At 39.9% G+C, this 26045-nt stretch overlaps 1 protein-coding gene across 1 annotated transcript in view; it reads right to left on the bottom strand.

Moving 5' to 3' along the window:
• Positions 1-26045, bottom strand: part of LOC135217604 (chromosome transmission fidelity protein 18 homolog) — a 39880-nt gene that overhangs the window by 2154 nt on the left and 11681 nt on the right. Inside the window, exons 3-5 of the mRNA XM_064253567.1 lie at positions 18968-19087; positions 14395-14620; positions 7102-7272 (exon numbers count right to left, since the gene is read on the bottom strand). Coding sequence (XP_064109637.1) covers positions 7102-7272; positions 14395-14620; positions 18968-19087 — 517 coding nt within the window. The remainder of the gene's footprint in view (positions 1-7101; positions 7273-14394; positions 14621-18967; positions 19088-26045) is intronic.

Genomic DNA, 26045 nt, shown 5'->3' with positions numbered 1-26045 from the left:
CCATCAAATTTTGATTCTAAAATCCCTATTTATTGGTGGGGGTTCCGTTCCAACAGCCTGATAAGCCCCAATAACCAGATTTTGACCCCCAATAACCGGTTAAAAAGTTAAGCATATCTTAGTTTTACCAGACCATTGAGCTGATTAACAGCTCTCCTAAGGCTGGCTTGAAGCATTAGATATTTTTACATGACTAGGAACCAATCGGTCACCTAGCAATGGGTCCTACAACTTATTGTGGGATCAGCACCACACTATACTATCGAGAAATGAATTTCTATCACCAAAATTAAATTCCTCTAAATTCCTCTGATTCCGCGTTGGCCAAGCCAGGAATCGAACCTCGGACCACCGGATTGGCAGCCGAGCGCGAAAACAACTCGTCCAGCGAGGAACTCCCCAATAACCAGTAAATGGTGCCTCTATTATGTATGTATCGGTGCTGATAACCGGAAATTGGTGCCAGATAAGCCTCATAAAACCAGATCACCAATAATCGAGGCAGCCGATAACCAGGCATTGCCTGTATAGAAATATAGCTTAGGCTTACTGACAGAATCAAAACTTGAACATTACACGAGGTAGTACAGGCAGTCCCCGGGTTATGACAGGGGTTCGGTTCTTAAGACGCGTCGTAAGCAGAAAATCGTCATAAGCCGGAACACTGTCAAAAATCCTGAGAAAACCTTACTTTTAATGCTGTAGGTGCATTCAAAACTATGTAAACTGCATTCTTATTGCATTTTTCATGAAAAAAATTTAAATATTGATTATTTAGCATTTTTGGCTTCATATTTCATCTGCCAGATCAACATTTGTAGGCATCATAACTCTGGAACATGCGTCGTAACCTCGGAACGTCGTAAGCCGAGACCGTCGTAACCCTGATACATGCACTAAAAAATGGGGTTGAACATTACATGGAGTCAAATATTACACGAGTATATACAGCAATAAAAATCAGTAATAACTTAACCCTTTAATGCTGATTCGACGTATTAAACGTCGATATAAATTGTCTGTTGGGTGCCGATTAGACGTGTGGTACGTCGATAAAAAAAGTTTCTTTAAAAATTCGCGGAAAAATAGTTATAGTCCTACTAGGCGAAAACTTTTGAATCACGTGCCTTGGGGGATGCTGGGAGCTCACGGATCCAGGCGTTGTTTTGTTTACAATTGTTACCACGGCGCGCAAGTGCGCATTTCTTTCTTCTCGCACTAAAAAGCATCAGCGACACATCTCAGAAATTATTTTGTCCCTTTGACATAATTTTTGCACCATTTTATATTAGCCGTTACAGAGTATTATATATGAAAATGTGCGCAATTTCATGTAAAATAGTACAACAATAAACAACCCATGGTTGTAGCTTTTATCAGTTTTGAAATATTTTCATATAACTAATGATAAGTGCCAAAATTTCAACCTTCGGTCAACTTTGACTCTACCGAAATGGTCAAAAAACGCAATTGTAAGCTAAAACTATTATATTCTAGTAATATTCAATCATTTACCTTCATTTTGCAACAAATTTGAAGTCTCTAGCACAATATTTCGATTTATGGTGAATTTATGAAAAAACTTTTTCCATTTTAAATTAGCTGTTACATAAAGTTTTATATATGGAAATGTACGCAATTTCATGTAGAATACAACAACAAATAACCCATGGTTGTAGCTTTTATCAGTTTTGAAATATTTTCATATAAATAACGATAAGTGCCAAAATATCAACCTTCGGTCAACTTTGACTAAACCAAAATGGTCAAAACACGCAATTGTAAGCTAAAACTCTTGTAAGCTAAAACTCTTACATTCTAGTAATATTCAATCATTTACCTCTATTTTGCAACAAATTGGAAGTCTCTAGCACAATATTTTGATTTATGGTGAATTTATAGAAAAAAAAAATTTTTCCTTATGTCCGCGCGGTAACTTTTCCGAAAAAAATAAGAAATTTTTTCGTCCGATTGTCGTAATGTTTGCACCATTTTAAATTAGCCCTTACATAGTTTTATATATGAAAATGTGCATAATTTCATGTAGAATACAACAAAAAAAACCCATGGTTGTAGCTTTTATCAGTTTTGAAATATTTTCATATAAATAAAGAAAAGTGCCAAAATTTCAACCTTTGGTCAACTTTGACTCGACCGAAATGGTAAAAAAACGCAATTGTAAGCTAAAACTATTACATTCTAGTAATATTCAATCCTTTACCTTTATTTTGCAACAAATTGGAAGTCTCTAACACAATATTTCGATTTATGGTGAATTTATGAATAAAGTTTTTCCTTATGTCCTCGCGGTAACTCTTCCGAAAAAATCATAAATTTTTTTGTCCGGTTGTCGTAATGTTTGCACCTTTTTAAATTAGCTGTTACATGGAGTATTATATATGAAAATGTGCGCAATTTCATGTAGAATACAACAATAAACAACTCATGGTTGTAGCTTTTATCAGTTTTGAAATATTTTCATATAAATAATGATGTGCCAAAATTTCAACCTTCGGTCAACTTTGACTCTACCTAAATGGTTGAAAAACGCAATTATAAGCTAAAACTCTTATATTCTAATAATATTCAATCATTTACCTTCATTTTGCAACAAATTGGAAGTCTCTAGCACAATATTTTGATTTATGGTGAATTTATGAAAAACTTTTTCCTTATGTCCGAGCGGTAACTCTTCCGAAAAAATTAAATTTTTTTGTCCGATTGTCGTAATGTTTGCACCTTTTTAAATTAGCTGTTACATGGAGTATTATACATGAAAATGTGCGCAATTTCATGTAGAATACAACAACAAACAACTCATGGTTGTAGCTTTTATCAGTTTTGAAATATTTTCATATAAATAATAACTGCCAAAATTTCAACCTTCGGTCAACATTGACTCTACCGAAATGGTAAAAATTACGCAATTGTAAGCTAAAACTATTACATTCTAATAATATTCAATCATTTACCTTCATTTTGCAACAAATTGGAAGTCTCTAGCACAATATTTTTATTTGTGGTGAATTCATGAAAAAAACTTTTTCCTTACTGTCGCACGGTAACAATTCCGAAAAAATCATAATTTTTTTTGTCCGATTGTCGTAATATTTGCACAATTTTAAATTAGCCGATACATAAAGTTTTATATAAGGAAATGTGCGCAATTTCATGTAGAATACAACAATAAAAATCCCATGGTTGTAGCTTCTATCAGTTTTGAAATATTTTCATATAAATAACGATAAGTAACAAAATATCAACCTTCGGTCAACTTTGACTCGACCGAAATGGTCAAAACACGCAATTGTAAGCTAAAACTCATACATTCTAGTAATATTCAATCATTTACCTCTATTTTGCAACAAATTGGAAGTCTCTAGCACAATATTTTGATTTATGGTGAATTTATGAAAAAAAAAAAAAAAAAAAAAAAAAAAAAAATTCCTTATGTCCGCGCGGTAACTCTTCCCAAAAAGTAAGACATTTTTTCGTCCGATTGTCGTAATGTCTGCACCATTTTAAATTAGCTGTTACATAAAGTTTTATATATAAAATGTGCGCAATTTCATGTAGAATACAACAACAACTTTGACTCGACCGAAATGGTCGAAAAACGCAATTGTAAGCTAAAACTATTACATTCTAGTAATATTCAATCCTTTACTTTTATTTTGCAACAAATTGGAAGTCTCTAACACAATATTTCGATTTATGGTGAATTCATGAAATAAACTTTTTCCTTACATCCGCGTGGTAACTCTTCCGAAAAAATAATAAATTTTTTGTCCGATTGTCGTAATGTTTTGCACCATTCTAAATTAGCCGTTACATAAAGTTTTATATGTGAAAATGTGCGCAATTTCATGTAGAATACAAAAAAACAAAACCCATGGTTGTAGCTTTTATCAGTTTTGAAATATTTTCCATATAAATAACGATAAATTGAAAAAATTTGTCCTTCGGTCAACTTTAACTCGAACGAAATGGTTGAAAACTGCAATTGTAAGCTACAACACTTAAAGTCTAGTAATATTCAATCAATTACCTTCATTTTGCAACAAACGGGAAGTCGCTAGCACAATATTTTGATTTATGGTGAAATTTTAAAACTTTTTTTTTACATCCGCGCATTACGAATTCATGCATCATTTTGTGATAATATTTTCTCTGTGTTGCCTTGATCGTTTTACAATGTGTTATATACCAAAATGATCGCAATTTGGTGTACAATACAACGAAAAAAAATTAACTCATTAGCTTTAATTGTTTTGCTCACAGCGCGATTTGTATAGAATTATATATGAAATTTTTTTTCGTGCTGTCATATATCCCAATATTTATATATGATAATGATATTTTTTTTCATTTCTGATGGTTGCAAACTAAACTTCAGGCAATGACAAAAAAAGGAGCCAAAAATTAACTCTTAATCTTGTAAAGCAAGTTTGCTGTGATTTTCTGAAAAAAAACATTATTTCCGCTTCGGCGCTCACTCACGAACGCCACCAGCGTACGGAAGACGATTTTTAAAATACCGCTTCGGCGTTTAAGGGTTAAGTGACTTTACAAAGAACCATTTGTTCATCTGGGAAGAAATCCTATTTTTGGTAGTCTGACTCTTCGTACCCCCCTGCTTTCCCTGATGAAAAGGCATATTGAAATCTGTGATGTTTTCTTTCATAGATTTCATGAATAGAAGGGATCTTAGGCAAACTGTGAACTGTTGTTACATCTGTGTGAAAATGGTCAATGGCATGACTACGGTAAACACTGTAGGTAGGGAAAGAGCCTTTAACCCTCTCTTAAGTTAGTATAATCACATGTCAAAGCAAAGGAACTATTCTCACCACTCAACTATGAGAGAATTCTTTGATACTGGTTGGTCTGTTTCATGGAGCCCTGGGGGATTTATAAAGGTAACTCCTTTGAGGACTCAGAACAACTAACAAAAAACTTATCTACTTTCCTCTTGAAACATTACCATATTTGCTACAATGAAGCGTAAGCATTTTTGTGACATAAGCGATGAGCTGTTCCATTTTTTTTACACTGAATATTGTAGATAAAACATTCACAAATTTTAATCTAGACAGTTATATTTAGAAAAACATTTCAAATTGAAAATGTAAACCCTAAAAACACATACCATTTCATAATTCCTAAACTACTGTTTAATCTCAATTTATCAAAAAAGAAAATGCTGTAAAATGAAATGCTTAACTGAAAAAACTGATTTATAAAGGGCTTAATATCTATACAGAAACCTGGATCTAATAGTTTTTTAGATCCGGTGGGACAGGTAAGGGAGGGGGGATGGTTTAAAGTACTTAAGATAAACTTAATAGTTTAACGTAACAAAACTTAAACCTAAAGCTCGAACGTACCGGACTAAATCCAGTGCGTGGCGGAGTGTTGTAACTCAGCGAGACGGAGAGGTTAGAAGGGACCAACTGTATGTTCCGGTCCACTCTGCTGGGTGGACTAGCACCTTTCCGCTGGATGCCAGGACTCCGGTGGTAAAGGAGCCCTAGTAAGGTGGGAAAGAGCGAGAGGACATACAGACTCAAGCTAGCAACGGAGCGACGGGGTAGCAAAGGAGGGGGGAAAGGCCAGTCCCCCCCCACCTTACCATCCGGCCGGACCGAGAAGCCGGAGAGGTCGAGTCCAGTCTGGGTCTGTCCCGTCCCTCTACCCCCTCCGCCTGGGGGGAGAGAGGGAGGCAGGCTCGGGTAGCGGAGCGAGCATGGGTAGACCAACCCACCCCCCCCGACTCTATGGAAGAGCAGGGAGGGGGGGAAGGTGACTGGACAGGCGTCTGGCCTGCCTCGTGGGATCAATGTAGGGAACCACGAGGCGGTACGAACAAAACAAAAACAACTAAGCCTAGAACAAACCAACTGATCAGAGAGATGCTATCGGGAAGCAACTGAACTGATGAGCGGTAGCATAAGGGCCCAATGGACCGAAACCAACTGATCAGAGAGATGCTATGGGGAAGCAACCGAACTGATGAGCGGTAGCATGTAGGCCCAATGGCCATGACCTAGGCTAAGTAATCCAGACGCCTAACTAACCTAACAAATATCATAAATAAAACAAATGAATAATAATAATGAAAGAAAGAAAAACAATTAGTAGGAGAAAAAATCCAGGAGTGTAACGACTAACCCGAAGGCAAGTCTACCACTGCAAAGCTAGCCGAGGCCGATACTAAGGGAAGAGCCGTGGCTAGGGTTCTGGATAGAAGGAGCCTACATAAGGTAAAAGACATGCATGCATGACAAAACCGTGTAGACCGTACCCTAAACAAAGCGGATAATAAAATAGAGCGTACATAAGTAAGGGGATGTTCTGGGTATGGGTGACCAAGAACGAACCCACCACGAGGCAGAACCATGCTGCCATGCTTCCGACCTAGAGTTCGTATTTATACCTAAAAAACGGCAAATACGGGCTCAGGGCCGGAAAAAACCAACTAGCAATAAATACTGAGTACTTAACTTAGCTGCTGCGATGGCTGCACGCTCCATGGTAAATAAATCCAACGAAAGGGCACAAAAAACACCGAGAGAAAAAAGGCACGTGTGAATCGTGTGCGCTAACTGAAAAGGATGGCCACCAGAGGCGCAGCAGTCGGCAGCATGGGATGGAGTAGTATGTATGTTGCTTGCCTGCCCACTCTGTGGGTCGGCTCTCCTCTTGGAGGGATTTTGTAGTGGGAGAATTCTATTGGCATTTGGCTCGTGGTAGTGGTCTCACTCGCCATAGTGTTCATACCGACACCCTCTTGGAGGGTGAGCGAGTCAGTTATACTGACCTTTTTCTTTATTTATTTATTCTCTGGTATGTGTTAGTACATTTACCCTAGAAATAATAGATTAAAGGATATTTCGCTGGCGACACGAGCCAATCGCCCAGAAATAGATTTTTCCTTACGTCAAAATCCCTTAATAATACTTGAGCAATCACTCACCTGATACGGAATAAGCGTTCTACACAATTCTTGTTGCAAATATACTATAGTACAGACAAAAACTAATAAACAAATATTTTATCTATGAAAAATTGGATTCTTCCAAGACAACATGTACTGCTTACCTCTGATACTTGAGTAGGAAATTGAATCTTAGGCCACTGATGAGTAGCAAACAAGAGATGATAAGCAACACAGGAGTAAGGAAGAAAGGCTAACATTATCCAAGCTTGGCTATGCATGATTTCTTTCTTTACTATGTCAGAAAAAACTGCCCATTCAAGACCACGGGAAACCTGAAAAGAGTTTTGTTTTAAAATAACACGTCAAAACAATAAAGGGAGAGAGATTGTGACGAATGCAAAGTGAAAACGGTTATCAAGTCAGGTATGAATGAAAGATGTAACATACTTAGCAATATAGTGTACTAAACAAATACCCACAGTGATATTAGTACAGTGGTCCCCCCGTATTCGCAAGGGTTGCATACCAGACCACCCCTGTGAATAGTTAGAACCCGCAAATGTTTGGTACCCCTATAAAAACACTAAAAACAGCCTATTTTGTTAGTTAGGACTCAAGAAAAACCCACTAAAAATTTTTATACTTGGTTTTTTTAATAGTTTTATCACAAAAAGTGCCTTTTATGATGAAATTAATAGAAAAAAAAAAGGAATTTGTGGATATTTCTCATAGAAAAATACAGCGAATGTGCGAATTTTCCGCAAATAATGCGGGGAAACGTTCCCAAGAGAAATTTGCGATGTGTGAGTCCGCGAATCCGGAGGACGCGAATACGGGGGGTCCACTGTATTGTTCTTAACCATATAAAATAAAACAATAAAATTCCTTTTATTGTTTTATTTTATATGGTTAACCCTGCTGTTAACCAGGTTCTGCTGGTTAACAGCAGGGTTCCACTCTCGGCTGGGCGCTGGTAAGCGAAAACCGCCATTAGCCGAAAATAAGAGATTTATAGTGCGTACAACACTGAGTTTAGGTTAATGGCCCTGATAACCAGTTAATGGCATCTCTATTATGTATGTTATGGCACCATAACTCTATTAGCCGCACCTTATGGCACCATGAGTTTCTGATTTTATGACGCCTGTTGCCAACTTTATGGCGCTAAATTGACAAAATTGACATAAAACCGGATTGCCATCAACCGAGACTGCCTATAACGGGGACTGCTTAAATGTATGTGTGTATTACATTATATATATATATATAGATATATATATATATATATATATATATATATATATATATATATATATATATATATAATATATATATATATATATATATATATATATATATATATATATAGATATATATATACTATATCAGTGGTCCCCCGTATTCGCGGGGGATGCGTACCAGACCCCCCCGCGAATAGTTAGAATCCGCGAATGTTTGGAACCCCCTTCTAAAAATGCTCATAAACTCCTATCCTGAACATGCAAACACCAAAGTATCCCTAAAAAGACCATCATTCATCAAATATACATAAAAGGTCCTATTATGGTTCATATTAATCTTTGAAATATTATTAATACTGTTTTAAAGTGAATCTTACATTTTATGGTTATACATAAATACATACGTATTATGTACATACTGCATGACTTAGTTACGTATGTGAAAATAATTCAGTCCCCCCATAAGTATTCAGTCATGCACATTTTCTTTCATACTGTTACTATTTGAGACATCCATTTTCTTTTTACAAGGGAAACAATTGTATGTGAAATCACAAGCGATAGAGAAAGAACAAAATTTGTATGAACATTAAACAATTGTTTTACGCTAGTACAACATATGTAAACCAGGTACTCACCAGTGATGAATGTTGATTAAAGATGATGATGATGATGAATTAGCCGTGCAGTCCGATGAATGACGATGAAGATATGACTGCACAGCTAAGCAGAGGAGTTACATATCCTCTGAGGGCGCCTCTTCACCTTCAGGAGGCGCTTCGGGAGGCAGTGACTCAGGCAATTTGGGAGGCACTTCTTCAGGCGATTCAAGAGGCACTACTTCAGGCAATTTGGGAGGCTTTGGAGGGTCTTTCTTCATTCGTGTGATGAACATTGTGATTGGCAACTGCTGCCGTTGCTTCTTCATGGTGGTGAGAGCTTGATTATAGGGCTCCAATGCTGTGTCTAGAATATTAGAAAACTTCAAGGAGCACTCCATGTAAGGATCCCATGTTGCGACAAACTCCTGGAGGTCGTTTACCATTTTTTTAACTTGGGACAGGCGTTCCAAAGTCAGGCCCTCCTCCTCCTCCTCCTGATCCTCTCCTGAACCTGGAGTGTCTTCTTCCTCGCTGGCGGACTTCGTCAGCTCTTCCAAGTCCTGGTCGGTAAGGGGGTCAGAGGGGGCATCAATGAGGGTGCCGACTTCTTCCTCGGTGATATCGTCAAAGCCCTCACCACCAAGAATTTTTGCCAACTGGACTGCCTTATTAATGGCTGAATGCTGGATTTCCTGGGGAGAAAAGCCTGTATAATTATGGACACAGTCTGGTCTTTACTCCAGCAGGCATTCAGTGTCTCCTTCTTCGTGTCCTTCAACGACCGGTCAATGACAGACAGACACGAGGCAATCGTGAATTTACGCCTATAATCTTTCAGCGTAAATTCCCCGTCATGGTCCATTGCATCAACAAGGTGCTGGAGGGAGTTCCCGGTGTAGAGTGCCTTGAAGGCACGGATGACGCCCTGATCCACAGGCTGGAGGAGAGAGGTGGTGTTGGGAGGAAGGAACTCAAGCTGGACTCCCTTGGAATAAAGATCGAGAGGGTGGCCACCAGCGTTGTCCATTATCAGCAAGACCTTGAAGTTGATGTCCAAATCGGCCAGGTATTGCCTAACTTGAGGAATGAAACTCTGGTGAAACCAGTACTACGTCAGGACTTTGGTGATCCAGGCCTTTGGATTATGCATCCAGAAGACGGGCAGTAACGCCTTGTTCTTGTTCTTGAGTGCCCTGGGATTTGCAGCCTTGTAAATGAGGCCTGGTTTCAGCATGAAACCAGCCGCATTCCCGCACATCAGGAGGGTCACCCTGTCCTTTTGTGCCTTGAATCCGGAGGCTTTAGCTTCATCCTTCATAAGGTACGTCCGGGACGGCATTTTCTTCCAGAACAGGCCAGTTTCGTCCATATTGAACACCTGTTATGGGCGATATCCTTTCTCCTGGATTATTTTCATGAGGGCCTCTGGATATTTTGCGGCTGCCTCTTTGTCTACAGATGCAGCTTCCCCATGTAGGGAAAGACTTTAGATGGAACCTTTTCTGGAACCAGTGGAACCATCCTTTGCTAGCCTGAAATCCTTGGGGAGGTGAGGACGGTCCCGGTTGTGGTTCTTCTTCTTTGTCTTCCTCTTCAGGAGCTGGTTCTCCAAAGCCCAAGAATTCCAACGTCCCTTCTTCATCGCCTTCCAGTGCCTCCACATCTTCGGCTTCGGCTTCCTCTTCCTCACCACCTTGTGAAGCAGTAGGAGTTGATAGCTGCTGGTAGATCTGTCGTGCTTTTTGGCGTATGATCTTGGAGTCAAGGGGCACGTTCTTCTTCCTGCAGTCCTTTATCCAGAACGCGAGTGCGATTCCCATTTTCACATGGTTTTGTCTCTCACGGTCGACACAGCCTTTGCAGTCCATAGTATGTCATACTAACACTTTTTCTTATTTCATTTTCTCTTTTCTTTATATATCTAACTGTGCTCTCATTCACTTTGAAATGGCGGCCGACTGCAGCGTAACTTTTTCCCTCCTTCAACATATCGAGAAGTTTTACCTTCTCGTCAAGCTTCATTACAGTCTTCTTTCTTTTAGCTTCTTGGCCAGAAGCCTTAAAAGGAGCAGGGCGCTTTTTAGGGGCCATTTTCGGTACGATGCACACAGATATTTGCTGATACGCACAAGAGCTCAGCATTAACGTTCGCGTATACCCGTAAGTTTCTGCGCAGTGAGGCTGCTCGGGTACTAGATGCGCGATACCCACAATTCCATCTCCGCGAAATGGGGCCAGGGTTCAACCAATCAACACCAAGTGTACAACCAATGAGCGACAAGGAAAATGAATGCTGCTCCTGGATTGGCTGCTGTGCAGACAACAGCCAATAGCGTTTTAAATATCATTTCATTTGGGTACTGCTCTAAGAAGGCGTCATGGCATCATAAGATTTGTTTATCTGCGGAAAGTTGGCTTGGGTAGAGCATCTTTTAAGAAAACCCGACTTTGTTACCGACATTTTGCTGTGTTTACATGAAAGTATTACAGAACTGTAATATTTGAAAATTAATAAAGCTTTTTTTCGTCATAAAAATGTATTTTGTCACGAAAATATACTCATTATGTACGTATGAAAAATGCACGTACATGTACGTACTGCGTGCCGCAGACAGAAAAATACATACCCTGCTACAAATATGTATATAATCATTGTCTTACATACTTTAGATATGGTCTGCATACTTTTATCATCATCCTAAAACAATTTATGTACGTTCGTACATACACATCATATTTATCAAAGGTAATGAACAAATGATTAATAACATATTAACACAGTGGTGCTTAAAAATCTGCCCTGACGCTAATTTTACAAAAACAACAACTGTCACGTGTGTGACACACCTTTGAATGTCTTTGAGACAAACCCTAAGGCTATAATTATAAGATTATAGGGGTTGTTTTTCATTTCCAGGTACTGCTTAAATCTACTTCCTACATCCGCCCTGCCCTTGATCTCTCTCTCTTTTCTACATCTTACAGTTATCAAAGCGAGAGTTTTTTTTTATGGGATAACATAGGCCCTCCAATTGCTTTTTCATCTGGAAAATATTTATTTTGCATACAATTGCCTTTCTCGGCTGTGAAATTGATGTCTATACGTGGCTGTGAGATGACCAGGAATGACATGTAAGTCAGTGTCAAAGTAACTCTACACTTCAGTCAGACCAAAACTTTGTTGCCATATCGTATTCAAGCAATACATATTCCGTTATTGTTTCCTATCTATCATTTTGTGAGAGAGAGAGAGAGAGAGAGAGAGAGAGAGAGAGAGAGAGAGAGAGAGAGAGAGAGAGAGAGAGAGATGGTTTGTACGTATACGATTGTTTATTTCTCAGTTGCCAAACTCACTCTGTTATGCTTTATTTCATATTATCTTGCTCACCAATTTATACCTACGATATTTTTATTCAATTCATTACATTAAAATTTATAAGGAATGTCTAATAAACAGAATAACCATATCATTATGAAATGTCCTTGTACGAATAGTAAACACACAAAAATTCGCATCCGCGAATAGCCGGGGATGACCGCGAATAATTATGTATGTGTTCCACAGAGAACCCCGCGAACGGACGAGTCCTTCCGCGAATAATTTCTAGATAGGTTCCAAAGAAAAATCCGCGAATCAGTGAGTCCGCGAATCCGGAGAACGCGAATACGGGGGGCCCACTGTATATATATCTATAATATACATACATACATGAAGGATTTATTATAAGATATATGGGAAGAGGAAGGAATGCCAAGGGACTGGGAGGAGAGTCTAATGTTGTATATATAGTACATATATACAGTTTGTACAGGCAGTCCCTGGTTATCGCCAATCTGGTTTTATGGAGCTCATCTAGAGCCATAAAATTGGTAACTTATGGTGCCATACTGGCCAAGTTTTGGTTATTGGCGCCATAAGCACTATTATGGTGCCAATAACCGGTTAAAGTTGGTTTTCACTTATGGGCACCCCCTCAGGAATGGGACCCCACCGATAGCTGGGGACTGTCTGTATATGCAAGCAGAAGGGAGATGTCATGAATGGTGGTAGCTACAGGGGAATTAAACTAGCAGAGCATGGATTGAAAGTCTGTGAGGATACTGATGAAAGATTAAGAGAGATGGCAAAGATTGGGAAACAGCAGTATGGATTCATAAGAGGAAGAGGGATGGTGAATGCCATCTTCATAGTAAGACAACTACAGGAAAAGAGGCTAGAGGGAAACCAGGAGCTCTTGTGTGCATTTATAGAACTGGAGAAAGCATATGACTGAATCCCAAGAGAAGACCACTGAGCTGATTAACAGTTCTTCTAGGGCTGGCCTGAAGGATTAGATACTTTTACATGGCTAGGAGCTAATTGGTTACCTAGCAATGGGACCTACAGCTCATAGTGGGATCCGAGCCACATTATATAGAGAAATTAATTTCTAAACACCAGAAACAAATTCCCCTGACTCCGTGTTGGCAGTTGGGAATCGAACTCAAGACTACTGAATCAGTAGGCGAGCATGTAAATCACTCATCCAATGAGGAACTCTGAGGAGGAGGGAAGTCCCAGAAACGTTGGTTAGGCTGGACAAGATGATATACCAAAGAACAAGCACAAAAGTAATAACAGCAGTTAGGGAAACAGAAAACTTTAAAGTTAATGTTGGATTATACCCAGGGTCAGCATCAAGCCCATTTCTGTTTGTGCTGGCCATGGATGTGTTAAGTGAAGAGATCAGGAAAGAAGAATTGTGGGAGTTGTTGTATGCTAATGATCTGTTGATTACTGCCGAAAATTAGGAAGACCTGCAGAGAAGGGCTGGTGAGGGGCAGGAGTCTTTAGAGAGGGGTGGCTTAAAGATGACTATGAATAATAGAGAGGTTCCGGTGAGCAGCAGGGAAGATGGGGGCAGAATAGTAATGCAAGAAAGAAGAGGCTCTATAATAAAACAGGTGGAAGAGTTTAAATACTTAGGATCTACTTTAAGCTATGGAGGAGGATGTGAGGCTGAAGTTGACAGTAGGATAAAAGTGGCGAGGGATAGGTGGAGAGAGGTAGCTGGAGTAGTTTGTGTTAAAATGCCAATCAAGCTGAAAGTCAAGATCTATAGCACAGGTTTATCAGTGCCAATATCCGGTTAGCAGCACCGTTAAGCGGGTTATCAGTTCTATTATCATTGATTTTCAGCTAGCAGTGCTCAGCCGGGAGTAGAACCCAAGCTGTTAACACAAACTGATTATCCTGGCCATGAGAATTCTTTGATATTGGTTGCTGTCTTGTGGAGCCCTGGGTGAACCTTAAGAGTTAACTAATTTGGGAATGAACAGCAGCTACACAATCAAAGATGCAAAATATTTTCTTTTTAAGCAGTTACTAAAAAGATACTGGCCACTCAAAGCCCCCAAAAAATCTCACATTTCACAGTTATCTTATTAAAACATCAACACCTCAGTGAATTGGACACCTGAATTAAAACATTCAGTGATAGAATTATTAAATAAAAAATGTCATCAAGTATTTTTAGTGAGCTTTTTATATTAACTATTCAATGGATGTTTCAAAAACACCTAGATTGTACACTTCAACATAAAACACTTCAAAATTAACTTCCATACTTACAGGCTCCATATGAGTATGCTTGAATTTCATTGTCAGATAATTTTCGAACCACCCTTGAGTCAATTTTTCGTACTCGCCACAGGATTCTACTGTCTTCAGGATTCTTTGGTATCTTGAAGTTAGAGTTGTGTGCTCTCCAAAATCTTCCAAATCTCCACTGAGATCAGGCATTGGTATCAAAACACCATCATTATGCTGAAGCTCATGAGGATTAACTCTTCGTTTCCTAAAGGAATGATAAATTTCTGAGTGCCAGAATATAACGCAATGGATTCTATATGAATAATCTCTACCTATTTTGAATATACAGTTAACAGGTAACTAGATTAGACCATGAAAATATTGTTATGAAAAATATATAATAATGAACACTAAGCTTGGAAGCCACATGTAGTTACATGAAAGCACTCATTAATCCACCCAAAAAAGACACTTAAAAAAAGTTTTAACTATATTTTATCTGTTCTTGAACTGATTTGTTGTAATATTCATATCCATAGGTTGTGGTCTACTAGAAAATAAAGTTATCTTGTTTGTGAAACAAAAGGTTCAAAAGTGGCACTTATTTAAAAACTTCAGAATCTTGGAGTGGGTGGATTTCTTTACAGGTAGGCAGCAGCGAGTTGTTGTGGATGGGATTTTTAGTGAACCACAACCTATTGTCTGGAGTTCCACAGGGTAGCATTCTTGGTCCACTGTTATTTTCAGTGCATACAAGTGATATGGTTATTGACTTGGAAAACAAGATTCTTCTGTATGCCAATAATGCAACACTTGTGGTGGGTGTAGTAAAGTCTCCATTTATGAGAAATGAGGCTGCCCTCAGCTTCAATCAGGACATGAGCTGCATCAGTGAATGGGGTATGAGGCTGAACTCCAGTAAACAAAAACACTGTTGATAAACAAATCTCATACAGATTTTCCTCCACTCCAGGTGGATGGGATTCTGCTGAATTAGCCTGAAGCTTTAACTATTCTAGGTGTAACTTTTGATTCACATCTTACTTTTGAGAAACACAAGTAAGTTTCAATAAATGTCGTGCGAAAGTTAGGTACACTTTTATTTATTAATTTGTTACTTTATATTTCTAATAACTGATCTCATCTTTCTGTATTTCCTATTACCTTCTGTTATCTCTTTCAAATGAATATCATATTCACTGAAACTTGAATTTCTGGCCAATGCCTCCTTTGGGCTTACCACTTTGACAAGTGCAGAAAGGAAATGAAAAATTTGAGTGAGTTACACTGATCTCATGTTTTCTTTGATGCTATCACTGGAGAAAACAGATATTTTAGTGATAACACAAGTATAGGTATACATTATTTTGAAGTAAACAGAATTAGATAGACAAGTATTTTCAAGTTTTGTCCCAATTTGTTGCTCACATTGCATTAAAAGTGGTGAACAATGTTGCAAATAAACCAATCAAAAAAATTTTTTAGTAATAACACTTCAGGATATGTTTATTTAGACATCAAATAGTCCAAAACTGTATGTAACTCAATTATGATCATTCCTTGAAATTCAAATATTGGCTTGCACCTTAATATGTAATATGGCTGAGTGTTAAGCCAGGCCTTCCTTAATGAACTGAAGTAAGGCCTAATATATTTATAAGTGATAAAATTCATGCAACCTCTTTTAGGTCATTTGTGCTTCCTTTACTAAAATACTGTTCTCCAGTGTGGATGTCTGATTCTGCCAGAGATTTATCCCTTTTAAGATAGTGGGGTTTGTGGAGGTAGGTTTCTGTTTCCTAACAGTATTAGCACTCATGACTAAAACATCAGCAGATGGTTTCTTGTTTGTCACTCTTTCATAAGCTGTATTTTAACAGAAACCTTTCACATTCACAATGGATCCCTATTCCCTTTTCCTGCAAAGAACAACCAGATTCACTGAGCAGCACCTATGAGCAGTAAATGTGCCTTGCTGTGAAACTTGTCAGTTCCAGCGATCCTTTATTCCTCACACCGTTGGACTGTGAAACAGGCTCCCAGAGGATGTAATGCAGTTCAAGCAGACTTGCAATGCACTGCTGTGCAAATATAATTCAACTTGTATTCTAATATATCTTACACTTTTATTTATTAATTTGTTACTTTATATTTCTAATAACTGATCTCATCTTTCTGTATTTCCTATTACCTTCTGTTATCTCTTTCAAATGAATATCATATTCACTGAAACTTGAATTTCTGGCCAATGCCTCCTTTGGGCTTACCACTTTGACAAGTGCAGAAAGGAAATGAAAAATTTGAGTGAGTTACACTGATCTCATGTTTTCTTTGATGCTATCACTGGAGAAAACAGATATTTTAGTGATAACACAAGTATAGGTATACATTATTTTGAAGTAAACAGAATTAGATAGACAAGTATTTTCAAGTTTTGTCCCAATTTGTTGCTCACATTGCATTAAAAGTGGTGAACAATGTTGCAAATAAACCAATCAAAAAATTTTTTTTAGTAATAACACTTCAGGATATGTTTATTTAGACATCAAATAGTCCAAAACTGTATGTAACTCAATTATGATCATTCCTTGAAATTCAAATATTGGCTTGCACCTTAATATGTAATATGGCTGAGTGTTAAGCCAGGCCTTCCTTAATGAACTGAAGTAAGGACAATGTTTGCAAATAAAAGAAACAAAGGTTACTGTAGGTGGTATGCAGATAGAATGGGGGAAGAAAGGTTGGTGGAAAGTGTCCTATTATGTGGGAGTAGAAGAGGAAGATGTGGAAAGTATTAGACAGATGTGGCAGTGCTTAAAGTATTGGAAGTGAATGTCCCAGTATGTGGGTCGGTTGGTGGAGGGATGGTGCGGTAGAGATTGGATACACTGCTGATGAGCCTTCTAGAAGTGAATGTGTGTTATTACTATGATTATCATTCAGAAGATGAAACCTATTCATATGGAACAAGCCTACAGGGGCCAATGACTTGAAATTCAAGCTTCCAAAGAATATTATGGTGTTCATCAGGATGAAATAAGATGAGGTAAAGGGAAATACAGAAAAAGGAGACCCAACTTATTAAGGGAAAAAAATTAATAAATTAACATAAAATATGAATTAAAATTAAAGGAGAATAGTATTAGGGTAGTAATGTATTGCATCTTTGCTTGAACTTCTTAAGTTCCAATGTACAACTTTCTCTGGGAGGCTGAAGTTCCAAAGTCCAATTGTGTGAGGAATAAAGGACCTCTTCAACTGAGGAGTTCGATAACAAGGTACATTTACTGCATATCTCTGTTGAAATACAACCTATAAAAAAAGTGACAAACATGAGACCATCCAATGATGGTCTAAGGCATAACTAATACTATTAGGAAACAGAAGCCTAGCACCATGAACCACTCTATCTAAAAGAGATAAATCTCTAGCAGAAGCAGACATCTAAACCAGAGAACAGTATTCTAGTAAAGGGAGTACAAATGACATAAAGCAGGTTACACTAATTTTATCACTGTTATAAATATCTGAGGCCTTAAACAACACCTAATTTTCGTGCAGCATTTGCTGAAACTTTCATTAGACGTTTCTCAAAAGTTAGATGCAGTCAAAGGTTACACCTAGGACAGTTAAAGTTTCAGACTCATTCAGCTAAGTTTCGTCCACCTAAAGGGGAAGATGGGGTGGGAAATCTGTAAGAGATCTGCTAAGCAATAGTGTTTTCGTTTCACTGGAGTTCAGCACTCATACCCCAGCAACTGAGACTGAGGGCAGCTTCATTTCTCTAAGTTGGAGACTTTACTACACCCATAAGTGTTGTATCATTGGCATACTGAACAATCTTGTTCTCCAAGCTAACAACCATGCCACTCGTATACAATATAAATAAGAGTGGACCAAGAACACTGCCCTCTGGAACTGAGACACAATAGGACTTGGTTCACTAAAGATCCTATCCACAGCAACTTGCTGCTGCCTAAATGTAAGGAAATCTTTAAGTAATCCTTAAACTTATCCACCCACTCCAAGATTCTCAAGTTTATAAATAAGTGCCTTGTGATTTACTAAATCAAAAAGAAAACTAAAATCTATCTAAATCACTTTGCACTCAAAACCCTTGTCAGGTTCACTTCCAAATGGCATGTCAAGTCTAAATACGCATCGCAGGTACCTAGCTGCTTCCTATTTGCATATTAACTATATGGTAATAATTTTTTAAAATTCAATTTATTTATATAGTGGCTTAAAAATAAGTTTTTTTAGCAACTTTGGAGAGAACAGGGAGAATAGAGATTAGCCTGTAGTTACTGCAGTTTACAGATATGCCAATCTTTGGAACAGGCACATATTATTGAGCTTGTGCTCATCCACAAAGATTATACGTTAACATAAAAATGTATAGTGTCTACTAACCTTAGAAGACAACATGCAACAAAACTTTTTTAAAAAATAGAGGGAAGAAACCATCAAGGTCTTCTCCATCCCAGCTATCAAGACTATCCAGAATTTTCTTAACTTCCCTGAAGCAAAATGCAAGTTTATCCATGACTGAAAGTTAAAAGTTTAAATTAATGTTCAATAACCACAAACTTAATGTATAAGTGGGACGAACTTCTTAGGCCTTGGTAAAGAGAAGATATCATGCCAGACACTGAAGAGGGACCGCTGGTAATCCTTTTGTCCAACAGCTGAACCATCAACATCATTCAACCGGAGATCACTTTTGGTACTCCTAGAAGAAACATTAAATTTCATTCTTTCAAACACAATTAAAATGTCCTAAATTTATGGGAGATAAATTAAATCATTGTTTCTCTGCCAAACGAAAAACAATGCTCATTAGAAAAAATGCTGCTTCATAAATAACCGCTGTAAAATTGGATCTATGATAACCAAGGACTGCCTGTACAGTATATATCAATGGGTATACCTACAATTTTTAAACACTGGAAGCACAGTACAAGCTATTTTGAAAGAAGACGTTTGAAAAGACTTCCTGTGTTTGTTTATTTTTGTGTTTTTATGTTTAAGGTAGAGTAATTGATATTTCATTAAAGGATATGTTCAGTAAAGTTCTGATATAGAGGGGAGAGAGAGAGAGAGAGAGAGAGAGAGAGAGAGAGAGAGAGAGAGAGAGAGAGAGAGAGAGAGAGAGAGAGAGAGAGAGACTTGCTACTGGTGGTTTTGTGTTGCCTACATATGAAATTTGGATTTAAAATATTCTTACAGTGATTACATAGATCAATATAATAACACAGTAAAAATGGATTCTGTAAATGAAATAACATTTTACTGATATTTTGCCGTGTTTTTACATTAAAGGATATGTATACTGAGAGAGAGAGAGAGAGAGAGAGAGAGAGAGAGAGAGAGAGAGAGAAACTAGAATTTTTTTTATAAATTTGTGGAGATGATGAGGACTTAACCATGAAACAACACCGACATAGGTCGAGTATGATGCAACCTGAAAACATACTGTAATTTAGATATGCTCTACTATCATCTTAAAACACTTTAATATAATTTTAAAGTCCTCTTACAACATTACTCTCAAAAATATATGGCTAACAACCATGTGCAAAATCTAATAAAGTTCCCTCATTTTCTCTCATACAGTTGTCAAGCCATTCCCTTTTCTTTTTACAAGTAGAGCTAAGTACATACTGTGCCTAAATATTTAAACATGAATTGAAAAAATACTTTTTATTAATATTTTGCTGTATTAACATTAAAATCAATATTTGAAAATCAGTAAATAATTTTATCATAAAAATGCATTTAGTCATGAAAATAACATGAAAATACAGTAATTAGCGAATATTTCTCACGGAAAAAATCCGCAAGTTAATGAATATGGGCGACTTATTTGGCTTTATGTTCTACAGAAAAATCTACAACTAACTGAAGCTGCAAATGCTGAACTGTGATATAGTTGGGGGCCACTGCAAAGCAAACAAAAGAATCTATATTTTAACACTATGGTATCACAGTAGTCATTTCTTGCTCGCGGTTTTGGCCAGCATCCAGCTGATGCTCGCGAGCTAAAGTGTTGTATCGTCACACTAGGACCTCGGGGTTTTGAGGAGCAGTAGGAAAAAGTAAACAAAATCAATCAGCTGATATCATCATGGCGCCCAGAAATTGTCGGACTGTTGCAAGATGTGCTGCAGTGATGTGTTTTCTCGGAATCTTACGTGAATGCAAGAGTAACAAAAAACGTTTGTGGGTTCGAGAGTGGCTCAGGAGAAGAGAAGCCAAAGGTCTGAGAGTACTCCCTATCAGCAGCAGCCATCTTGTTTGTTTACAATACGCGGTCGCTCGTTTTGTTTTTGTTTGTATGGAGTTTTTACGTTGCATGGAACCAGTGGTTATTCAGCAATGGGACCAACGGCTTTACGTGACTTCCGAACCACGTCGAGAGTGAACTTGTATCACCAGAAATACACATCTCTCACTCCTCAATGGAATGGCCAAGAATCGAACCAGCGACCACTGAGGTGAGAAGCAAACACCAAACCAACCACGCCACTGAGGCGCTTATGCGGTCGCTCGTGGTTCATGGCTCGCTGCTTCCCATCCAGTCGGGAGGCAAAAATCTTGAGCTAAAAGCTCCCGGTTTTCCATTTTCGGCAGCAATGGCTCGCTGCTGGAGAAAAAAAAAAAGGCCTAGTGTGAGGCCACTTTAAGATGCTCACGAATACTGTACCTTCTTTTGCATTTCAGAGGTAACAGTAAAAAATGTTATTGTTAGTATACAATAAGGTTTTGTACATACTTACCTGGCAGATATATACGATTGATGGCCCTCCCAGCCTCCCCTCAGGAGACAGGTGGAAGAGAAAAATTCTGACTGGAAAGGGAGATTGGTTCTTACAGCCGCCACCCAGCGGCGGGTAAGGTAGATCACCTGACCTACCTGTCGCGTGTGCCGCGAGTTTTGAATTCTGTCGTGACGTCGGAGACGTAAAGCTAAGTATATATCTGCCAGGTAAGTATGTACAAAACCTTATTGTATACTAACAATAACATTTTTGTACATGAACTTTCCAGTCAGATATATACTTAGCTGATTGACACCCTTGGTGGAGGGAACGAGACAGCAATATTAATATGGAAAAAAGGGGGAAACAACATCTGTTGTAGGATGTAAAATACAACCTTGGTTCTTACCTGTTTAGGCAGAAGACTTCGTAGTTACTGTCTATTAGTCTGTGTTGCCTGAAGAGCTTCAGCGAGGGCGTGACCTCTACAGCTGACAGACCTCTTTGGGTCTATCAAAGGGATTTTGTTTGGTATCCGCTTACTTGATAGAATCCGAGCAGGATCTTGTCAAAGGGGATTCGCCCTCTTATATGACAGAACCTAACCACTATCATTGCAAGGAGCTCAAACATAAACCGATCACCTAACCAATCTAATCATTGTTAGACATACGACATGAAAGAGATGCCTACCCGCATGCTCTTTCAAACAACCAAAAAACTTACAACCTAAACAAGGGGGAAAAAATATACTACAAAGGATATGTCTCAGCTCCCTGCCCCAGCACCGAATCCGCCGATACGTACGGGCCTAACGCGAAGCACTTTTCATACGTGATTTTGACGTCTCTCAGATAGTGGTTTGCGAAGACTGAGTTGCAACGCCAGAATGTTGCTTTCATAATATTACTCAGGGATATGTTTTTATTGAAAGTTAATGAAGTGGCAATAGCTCTTACCTCATGAGCTTTGACCTTCAGAAGCTTGAATTGACTTTCATCACATATCGCATGTGCTTCTTCCACCAGGCTTCTGATGAAGAAAGAAAGCGCATTCTTCGAAAGAGCCCTCCTTGGATCTCTTACAGAGCACCAAAGGTTAACATCATTGCCCTTAAGTTTCTTCTTTCTCTGAAGATAAAACTTTAAACTCCGTACTGGGCAAAGTGACCTCTCTGCTTCCTCGCCTACTAAGGCAGACAAACCTCGGACTTCAAAACTCCTAGGCCAAGGATTTGAGGGGTTCTTGTTCTTAGCCAAGAACGAAGGCAGGAATGCACAGATTGCTGCATCTCCTCTGAACCCCACTTTCCCTTCTATTGCATGGAGTTCACTAATCCTCTTTGCGGAAGCCAGTGCCATGAGAAAAAGTGTCTTCCTCGTGAGGTCTCTAAAAGAGGCAGACTGAGGCGGTTCGAACTTAGGGGACCTAAGGAAGCGTAGCACTACATCCAGATTCCAACTCGGAATCTCTGGCGAAACCTTTTTGGATGTTTCAAAAGATCTTATTAGATCATTAAGGTCTTTGTCTTCTGAAATGTTTAAGTCTCTGTGCCTAAACACTGCAGCCAGCATGCTACGATAACCTTTAATGGTTGACACCGCCAGTCCACTTTTTTCCCTAAGGAAAAGTAAGAAGTCTGCTATTTGGGTTACAGAGGTACTGGAAGAGGAAAAGTGATGGTTCCTACACCACCGTAAAGAAAGAAGTCCCACTTCGATTGGTAGACTTCTAAGGGTAGAGGGACCTTTCTTGCTGCTGCGATAGCAGTTGCAGCTCTTGCAGAAAACCCTCTCGTTCTGACCAAACTTTTGACAGTCTGAAGCCAGTCAGACCGAGAGCGGGGAGGTTTCTGTGATACCTGTCGAAGTGGGGTTGTCTGAGCAGATCGATCCTCTGTGGTAATGTTCTCGGAATATCTACTAACCATTCCAGTACCTCTGTGAACCATACTTGTGCGGGCCAGAAAGGGGCTATCAGCGTCATCCTTGCTGCCTCCGATTCTGCAAACTTCTTGAGAGTTTCTCCCAGTATCTTGAAGGGAGGAAAAGCGTACATGTCCAGGCCCTTTCAATCTAGGAGAAAAGCATCTATTGACACTGCCCTCGGGTCCGATATCGGAGAGCAGTAGTTCCCTATCCTCGCATTCTTCGCTGTGGCGAAGAGGTCTATGTGAGGCCTGCCCCAAAGTCTCCACAGGTCCTGGCAAACATCCTCGTGAAGAGTCCACTCCGCCGGCAGGACTTGATCTTTCCTGCTTAGGAGATCTGGTCTGACATTCTTTTCTCCCTGTACGAACCTGGTAAGGAGACAAATCTTCCTTTCCTCTGCCCACAGCAGAAGTTCTTTTGCTGTCTCGTACAGGGAGAAGGAGTGAGTCCCCCTTGCTTCCTGATGTATGCCAGGGCCGTGGTGTTGTCCGAGTTTATCTGAACTGCCGAAGCTAGGACGTAGGGCTCGAATGCTTTCAAAGCTAGCCAAACAGCCATCAGCTCTTTCTTGTTGATGTGCCAGGTCACCTGTTCTTTCTTCCAGGTGCCTGACACTTCTCTTGAGCCGAGCGTTGCTCCCCAACCTGTTTCCGACGCGTCGGAATACAACACTTGGTTGGGGTTCGGAATGTGAAGGGACATCCCTTCTGCAAACCTGAGAGGGTTTGCCCACCAAGAGAGGTCCTTCTTGATTTCTCTTGAAATCTTGAAGGAGAACTCTAGGTTTTGAGAACGACACCGCCAGTTTCGATGTAGAAAGAACTGGAGAGGTCTGAGGTGCAACCTTCCTAGAGAAAGGAATTGCTCCAACGAAGAGGAAGTGCCTCCCCCAACAAAAACTCATCCACTCACCCTCGCAGTGCATACGTCTTTCTCTAGGAAGGCTTTGACTTTCTCTGACCCTTGGGCTATCCTTTCTGGAGAAGGAAAAGCCCGAAAATCCAGAGAAACCATCCAAATCCCCAGATAGATACGATCTTGACTGGGGATTAACTGAGACTTTTGAAAGTTCACCAAAAGTCCCAGAGAACTCGCCATGAAAAGGGTCTTTTGCAGGTCCTCCAAACATCTTTTCCGAGACTTGGCTCTGATTAGCCAGTCGTCCAAGTAAAGGGACACCCTGACTCCCTCCAAGTGTAGCCATCTTGCTACATTTTTCATTAGTCCTGTGAAGACCTGAGGGGCTGTTGAAAGGCCGAAACACAAGGCCCTGAACTGGAATATCCTTCCTCCCATCATGAACCTGAGGTATTTCCTTGAAGAAGGATGGATAGGCACATGGAAGTAAGCGTCCTGAAGATCTAGGGACACCATCCAATCCCCTGGACGAAGAGCCGCCAACACTGAGGATGTCGTCTCCATGGCGAACTTCCTCTTTTCTACAAAGAAATTCAGGGCACTTACATCCAGAACCGGTCTCCATCCTCCTGAGGCTTTTGGAACTAGAAACAGGCGGTTGTAAAAGCCCGCTGAGCATGGGTCGCTCCCTAGCTCTATAGCCTCTTTCTCTAACATTTGTTCTACTGCCTGCGTTAGAGCGTGGCTCATGATGGGATCCCTGTACCTGGCCACCAACTCCCTCGGAGTCGTCATCAAAGGTGGTCTTTCTGTAAAGGGAATCAGATATCCTTTCCGGATAATCGAGAGGGACCAGTTGTCCGCTCCTCTCTTTGCCCAGGCTTCTGCGAACCTTAGAAGCCTGGCACCTACTGATGTCTGGAGGACTTCTTTCCTACTTCTTCGCTCTGGATGAGCGCGAGAAGGATCTTCCTCTCTTGAAGGGTCTATTACCTCTTGAGGTAGAGGCTCTAGAAGGAGGGCCCCCTCGAAAGGGCTCCTGTCTAGCTGGAGTCTCCTTCTTAGCCTTCGTCTGGAAGGAGGTCCTAGGTTTCCGGGCAGATTGAGCGAGCATGTCTTGAGTAGCCTTCGCAGAGATAGCTCCTGAGATGTCCTGGATTATCTTCTTTGGGAAGAGAAGCGGCGAGAGTTGCGAATAGAGTAGCGAGGCTCTTTGAGCATGAGAGACGGACTTTGTGAGAAAAGAGCAGAAGACTGATCTTTTCTTAAGAACCCCTGCTCCAAACAGGGAGGCTACTTCGCTCGATCCATCTCTAACTGCCTTATCCATGCATGTCAGTACACTGTTGAGATCCTCGGGCGAAATGGAATCCAGGTTCTGAGTCCTTTTAGCCAAGACCCCCAAAGACCAGTCAAGGAAGTTGAAGACTTCCAAGACTCTGAACATTCCCTTCAACAGGTGGTCGAGCTCGTTCATAGCCAAGGTAGTCTTAGCCGACAAGAGGGCCGAGCGTCGTGAGGCATCCACCAGTGAAGAGAAGTCCGCGTCTGCAGATGACGGCAGACCCAGGCCTAGGGGTTCTCCAGACTCATACCAGAAGCCTAGTTTGCCCGTAAGCTTGGAAGGAGGGAAAGAAAACACAGTCTTCCCTTTCTCCTCCTTAGAAAGAAGCCAATCACCAAAACCTCTCAAAGCCTTCTTCATCGAGATGGTTGGCTTCATCCTCACACAGGAGGAAACCTTCGTCTTCTTAGAAGTCGAGAATAACGAGAGAGGAGAAGGAGGAGCGACGGGAGTAAGAGCTTCTCCAAACTCTTGAAGAAGGAGGTCTGTCAGGATCTTGTAGGACGAGACCGAAGAATCCTTAACCAAGTCCTCTTCTGAAGGTTCCATTTCATCCACCGAAGAACCTTCGGCTTCTTTACGAGAGCAGCTGGACTTCTCTAAAGAAGTGCGTCTATCTAGTGATGAGTGTCTGGCAGCCGTCCTGGGCCGACTTCAGGGGAAGCCAAAGCTTCGGGAGAGCTCCTATCGAATGCGTCCTTCCTACTCCGATGAGTGAGTCCTCTGTGATCCTGTAGTCTGCTCCTAGATACACGGGAGTCCAAAGGGGAGCGCCTGCTAGGAGAGGATGAGCCT

This window comes from Macrobrachium nipponense, chromosome 7, assembly GCF_015104395.2.
Source record: "Macrobrachium nipponense isolate FS-2020 chromosome 7, ASM1510439v2, whole genome shotgun sequence".
Classification (NCBI taxonomy): domain Eukaryota; kingdom Metazoa; phylum Arthropoda; class Malacostraca; order Decapoda; family Palaemonidae; genus Macrobrachium; species Macrobrachium nipponense.
This window is presented reverse-complemented; position numbering and strand designations above follow the sequence as displayed.